Raw genomic sequence first — 7231 nt, 5'->3', positions numbered from 1 at the left:
AATTGTAAACTGTGTGTTGAAGGCCTGAACTGAAAAAATAGTTCATAATCTTGGCAGAAAAGAAAATGGTACATTAGTTAATTTTTCCTGGGATAGAGAAATAGGAGAATAACACTTGTTTTGTCAACAGTGTGCTCATCAAGAAGATTTGTAGAGTAACTATTTCAAAGAATTTTTAAGTAGTGAAATTCAGGGAGAAACTTACTGCAAACTGCCAATGAAAGGACCCAGCTAACACAAAATGGCTCTAATAAAACGAGGCCCATGTGTTTTTTTGCTTGGGGGAGGGACAGGAGTACAGTTTATGTAACAGTGCTCCCTGTTTGGCGGTGTAGGAATTCGTATTGTGAAGGGCGGGATAACCCCTACTCCATTTAGAGGAAAACCTGATGGAAACTTCAGGGGTTTGATGCCCAGGTTGAGGACTTTAATCCATCACCACTTGAATCTGGCTTTAAAAGAATTATTAGGAATTGAACAGTTTACATCAAAATTACAGTCAAACAAAATGAGGTAGCTTTATAATTAGAGAACTGTGGTCATGCATGTAGTACCTGGTGTTTAGGTTTAGATTAATAGAGGCTACTGCAATTTTGTAGTTCCTTTTTTTTCAACCCACTAGAACAATATTCTATATAAACAACATCAGAAACATGACTAGATTCACTTTTTAATGTGTTTTACAAATCTTTTATTGCTTCAACAAGAGAATGGATACCAGAATGCTTTTCTTTTTAAAAACTTATTTGAACTACTTTGAGTCACTACTTTTATTCTTTATTGTCCTTATTTTCCAAGTTTTGGCGCCCAAACTTGGCAAACATCATGGAGATTTGTATAAACATGCATCTACATATATACACACACATTTAAGTTTAAAGCCTCAGTTCCTCGTTAAACCTTGTGCTCAGGCTCCTGTTAAAAAGAAGTAAAATGGTGAGAAGCTAAAAATCATGGAAAACATGAATAAATCCCAATTGATAATTTCCTTGTTATGAATTAAAACAGACATTTTAAGGCAAAATCTATCACCTTGCTGAAACTTCCACTAAGCTACAGACTCAGATATTTACAAGAAAATAAATAAACAAAAAGCCCTTTACACATGTCAATATGATTTAATGACAAGCTAGCTGAGGAGTTGCACTTTGTTATTTTAGGTAACTTTCCATTCAGGAACAGTTAGTATTTCAATGATTAAAATTTCAGGTGTTAAAAACTAACTTCAAGCAGGGTCATTGTTACACTGAAGCTGAATTTTTCAAGTTCTTGTCTTTAAATTACTATACAAATCCATCACAGTTACATTCAAGTTATTAATTAAAAACACATTTAATGTTTGGTAACTGAGTAAATACAATTACTGTACTCTAGGTCGTTTGATTTTATTTTTCTCTCTAGGAGCTTTCCTCTTTTGTGAGAATCCAGGCCCAGGTTCCTTATTATTCTGAAGAAATGAAACAGCTTCTGGTAGACAGTAATTTTCTACTTGAGGAGGGGATTCCTGTAAAAGGGGGTAAAAAAACCAACATTGTTCATTTTTTTCAGATTTCAAACTGTTAATTAGGTAATAGATTCCTTTACTCTGCTTTATGAACAAAAAACTTAAACATTTGTCTTTCAAGGTAGCTATTTAGCACTTGTCACCTTTAGTGAACAGATCCTGTGTAACAAAATTTTACCTTTTATCAGAAAAATGAGTTTATAGCTCAGGCAGAGTGGGGCTAGCTCAGATCTTAATGGTTTCATCTGTAAAATATGGATTAAATACAGAATATGGAAAATATGGTAAAATACAGTTAATAGCTATCATTTAACTGTGAGATGTTATGTTTAGTGTAAATTTTTGAAAATCTTTGAATGGAATGGGATGAACTCCCCTTTTCATTTTTTATGGCTTTTAGTCTGAGGAGAAGCCCCTGTTTGTGTCATGTTGACTGGCTAAAACTCTAACAGAAAACTCTGAAGAACCAGAGGACAGAATGGCAACCACAGCACTAGCAAATAAGGTAGGAAATTCCAGAAAGTTTGGGAGGAGCTCCAAACTCTGTGTTATAAACGCTGACCAAATCCTTGCTTGACCCCTAAATCATGTATGTGCAGAGACTCAAGGTAAGGCTCAAAGAACCCAACTAAGGTTTGAGCTGCCACTCACTGCGGAAGGTCAGCCAAGCAAACTGCCTGCTAAACAAATAAAATGGTCCTCTTCAGAAGAACATGACAGGATCTAGTCTCTACAACTGATCTGTAATTTCTAGGATACATCCAAAATTACTATACATGTGAAGAAGCAGAACATGAACTATTCTCAAGAAAAAACAATCACCCCCCAAAATGGAAATACTTAGGTATCAACTTAAGAAAAAAATATACATATACTGAAAATTTAAAAATGCCCATGAAAGAAATTAGACAACCTAAATAATTAGAGATTAGTCCTCAGTGACTAAAAGACTTCACATAGTAAAGATGTCAAACACTCAAACTGATCTGTAGGTTTAATGTAATTCCTATCAAAATCATAGCAAGGTATTTTTATAGACAAACAGGCTTATTTAAAAATTTACATATAAAGATACAGGCAAAAAAAAAAAAAAAGTACAGGCCCTAGAATAGCAACAACAATTTTGAAAAAGAGGAATAAAAAGGAAGGAATCACTACCTAATATTAGGACTTACTATGTATACAGTAATTAAGAGTCTTGCAGAGGGAAAGACACATAGATTGATGGAACAGAACAGAGGATGCAGAAATAGACCCACACAAAATGCACATCTGAATACTGACCAAAGTGCAAATGCAACTAAATGGAGTGTAGTTCTTTCAACAAATGGTGCTGGAGCAACTGGACATTCTGAGGCAGAAAACCCCTCAACCAACCTCCTAACAACTTTGACCTAAACCTTACACCTCTACGTATTATCAGACATAAAAGTAAAAACTACAAAACCTTTTTTAAAACTTCTGTTTTGCAAAAATTCCTGTTAAGAGGATAAAGGTAGGGGATCCCTGGTGGTCCAGTGGTTAGGACTCAGTGCTTCCACTACTGGGGGCACCGGTTCAATCCCTGGTTGGGGAACGAAGATCCTGCTAGCTGTGTGGCTAAGCCAAAAAAAAGAAAAAAGAGGATAAAGGTAAACGGATGAATACATAAGCCACAGACTGGGAGAAAATATGTGCAAATACATATCCAACAAGAGACGTATCTATTACAAACAACTCTCAAGCGTAAAAGAAACAATTCAATTACAAAGTGGACAAAAGACATGAAGAGACATTTCAAGGAAGAGGATATGAACATGGCAAATAAGCACACAAAAAGATGTTCACTTTGATTAGCCATTAGGAAAATGCAAGTTAAAACCACAAGAGAGATCATACACCAAATGAGATGGCTAAATAAAAAATGACAACTAAATGCAGATGAGGATACAAAGAAACTGGATCACTCATACATTGATGGTGAGAATGTAAAATATGTCCACTTTGTAAACACACTCTTGAGCATTTATCCCAGTGCAATGAAATCTTATATTCACATATGAAGCTGTACATAAACGGAAACAACCCAGATGTCCTTCAATAGGTTAATGATTAACTGTGGTACATCTGTACTACTCAGCAATAAAAGGTAATAAAAGTATTCAATGTTGCATAAGAATGCAACAATCTGGATGAAACTAAAAGGAATTTTACTGAGTGAAAAAAGCCAATTGCCAAAGTTTACAAACTATTGTTAATTCCATTTATTTAAGATTAAAAAAATGAAGGATTCTTGTAGTGATAGAACTGTTCTGTATCTTGACTGTGGCGACAGATACATGAACTTACACATGATAAAACTGCAGAAATCTAAATACACAAATATACATGAATAGAAGTAAAACTGGGGAAATCTGAATAAGCTTGGATTGTATAAAGCCAATATCCTGGTTGTAATACTGTACTATAGTTTTTGCAAGATGCTACCCACTAGTGTAACCTGGAGAAAGTGTACATGGAATCTCTGTATTATTTCTTACTACTGCATGTAAATCTACAATTATTTCCAAATAAAAAGTTTAATTAAAAAAAAGTAACAGAACATCTTGCTCATGACCCAGATGTTGGAAATAGTAGACAATTCCAACATAGCTATTATAACTGTTCTCAATGATATAAAGGAAAATATGCTTGAAATGAGTGAACAGAGGAAATCTCAGCACAAAAACAGAAACCACAGAAAAGAACCAAAGAGATTTTAGATATAAACAAGTAATACTTTTTTAAAAACTGTGTTGGGTCTTCACTGCTGCGCGTGGGCTTTCTCCAGTTGTGGCAAGTGGGAGCTACTCTTCGTTTCGGTGCGCGGGCTTCTCATTGCAGTGGCTTTCTTGTTGTGGAGCACGGGCTCCAGGCACGCAGGCTTCAGGAGTTGCAGCATGTGGGCTCAGTAGTTGCGGCATGCGGGCCCTAGAGCACACAGGCTTCAGTAGTTGTGGCGTGCAGGCTCTAGAGCACAGGCTCAGTAGTTGTGGTGCACAGACTCAGTTGCTCTGTGGCATGTGGGATCTTCCCAGACCAGGAATTGAACCTGCGTCCCCTGCATTCGCAGGTAGATTCTTAACCACAGCGCCACCAGCGAAGTCCAAAAATATAAGACTTAAGTCAAAGTCTCACTGGATAGGATTAAGAGCAGATGAAAATAACAGGAAAAAATCAGTGAAGTTGGAGATAGATACACAGGAATTGGGCAATCAGAAGAACACAGAGAAAAATAATTGCAAATAAGTGAATACAGGCTTAGGGGCCTGTGGGACAATATCAAAAGAGTAACATGAGTAACTGAATTCCCAGACAGAAAAGAATGAAGCAGAAAAAATAGCAGAATGAAGAAATAATGCCCCAAATTTCCCAAACTTGGTGAGAGACCTAAGTTTAAAGAAGCTTTGTGGATACCAATCAGGATTCATACAAAGAAACCATACCTGGAAATATAAATGGTTGAAAATCAAAGTTGAAGAGAAAATCCTGAGAACAGCCAGGAGAAAAATGACACATTGAATAAAGGGCAACAATTCAAATTACCATTAACTTCTTATCAGAAACAATGGAGGCCTTAGGACTTCCTCAGTGGTCCAGTGGTAAAGAGTCCACTTTCTAATTCAGGGGACGCAGGTTCGATCCCTGGTCAGGGAACTAAGATCCCAGATGCCCTGGGGCAACTAAGCCCGTGCGCCTCAACGAGAGAGCCCGCATTCCACAAAACTACAGAGCCCAGGCACTCTGGAGCCCCCATGACACAACTAGAGAGAGAAGAAAACCCACACACCACAACGAGAAGCCTGTCTGCCACAATGAAGAGCCCATGCCACAAAGATCCTGCATGCCTCAACGAAGATCCCAAGTGCCCCGACTAAGACCCAATGCAGCCAAAAAATATTATTTATTTTAAAAAATAAATATTTTTTAGAAAAGTAAAAAGAAACAGTGGAGGCCAGGAGAAATGAAGTCTTTATTAAAGTACCAGAAGAAGAAAAAAACTCAACCCCAAATTCTATATCCTGCCAAAAATCTTCAAGAATAAAGGTAAAATAGACATTTTCAAAAAAAAAGAAAAAAAAGAAAACTAGCATTGGTCCCCATCATATTTGTACTACAAACTAAAGAAAGTTCTTCAGGCTGAAGGAAAATGATACCAGATGGAAACTTAGATCTTCAGAAAAAAATATCACTCAAAATGGTATATATTAGAGTAAATATAAAATACTTTTTTCCTTTTTGATTTCCCTTAAAATACATTGGATTGTTTAAAGCAAAACTTACTTAAAGTGTAACACTGTACTGTGGGGCTAAAACAGATAGATGGGCCAGACATTAAATATTTTAGTAGTTGCAAATTTCTGTTGCGACTACTCAACTCTGCAGTTGTAGTGCAAAAGCAGCCAAAGAGAATATGCAAATGTATGAACGTGGCTGGGTTTCAATAAAACTTTATTAATAAAACAGGCAGTGTGCTGGATTTGGCCTGTGGGCTACAGTTTAACGGCCCTTGGTTTGAAGAACAGGGGAAGCAAAGGAATCTATATGGTTCAAGATTTCTGCATTTTATGCAAAGTGGCACAATATTAACTCTAGAAAGATTATGAAAAATTAAGGAAGTATATTGTAATCTGTAAAGCAAAACACTCCTGCCCCTCCAAAAAAAAGCAGAGAAGTCTTTGCTTTAAAAAGACGATGGAGGGTCTTCCCTGGTTGCGCAGTGGTTGAGAATCTGCCTGCCAATGCAGGGGACATGGGTATGAGCCCTGGGTAGGGAAGATCCCACGTACCGTGGAGCAACTAAGCCCATGCGCCACAACTACTGAGCCTGTGTCCTCTAGAGCCTGTGAGCAACAACTACTGAGCCCGCGTGCTGGCTGCAACTACTGAAGCCTGTGTACCTAGAGCCCATGCTCCGCAGCAAGAGAAGCCACAGCAATGAGAAGCCCACTCACTGCAACGAAGAGTAACTCCTGCTCTCCACAACGAGAGAAAGCCCACGTGCAGCAACGAAGACCCAACACAGCCAAAAATAAATAAATTTAAAAAAAAAAGACAATGGAGGGGGCTTCCCTGGTGGTCCAGTGGTTAAGACTCCACACTCCCAATGCAGGGGGCCTGGGTTTGATCCCTGATCAGGGAACTAGATCCCATGTGCAGCAACTAAAGATCCTGCAAGCCGCAACAAAGATCCCGCACATGGCAACAAAGATCCCCCATGCCACAACACAGCCAAATAAATATTAAAAAAAAAAGACAATGGATGAAATGAAATTCTAAAAAATATTAAATACCAAAAAAAAGCAAGAAAAGAAGAACTGAGGAACAAAGAACTGAAGAGACAAACCAAAAACAAATGGCAAAAAAAAAAAAAATACAGTATCAGTAATTACATCATGGACTAAACATTCCAGAGAATAAAAAGCAAGGCCCAACTATATCCTGTTTAGAAAAAAGCCATTTTAAGTGTAAAGACATAAATAATTTAAAAATTAAAAAAAGAGAAATTAAATACCTCGGAAAAAATTTAACCAAGGAGGTAAAGCATCTGTAAACTGAAAACTGTAAGACACTGATGAAAGAAACTGAAAAAGATACAAATAAATGAAAAGATAATCTGTGCTCATGGACTGGAAGAATATTGTTAAAATATCCTTACTACCCAAAGCAATCTACAGATTCAATGCAATCCCTACCAAAATTCCAATG

The 7231-nt window shown here is 37.1% G+C and overlaps 1 protein-coding gene across 2 annotated transcripts in view; it reads right to left on the bottom strand.

Annotated features, from left to right (window-relative positions):
* Positions 1-667: 667 nt before the first annotated feature.
* Positions 668-7231, bottom strand: part of TOPBP1 (DNA topoisomerase II binding protein 1) — a 71576-nt gene continuing 65012 nt past the window's right edge. For both annotated transcript variants that reach the window (XM_081234144.1, XM_081234145.1), the window contains exon 28: positions 668-1504. In XM_081234144.1, the coding sequence (XP_081090270.1) occupies positions 1361-1504 (144 nt within the window). In that variant the 3' untranslated portion in view covers positions 668-1360. The remainder of the gene's footprint in view (positions 1505-7231) is intronic.

Source organism: Mesoplodon bidens (assembly GCF_964165515.1).
Source record: "Mesoplodon bidens genome assembly, chromosome: 5".
NCBI lineage: Eukaryota > Metazoa > Chordata > Mammalia > Artiodactyla > Ziphiidae > Mesoplodon > Mesoplodon bidens.
Note: the sequence above shows the minus strand (reverse complement) of the source record. Positions and strands in the feature narration are given on the sequence as shown.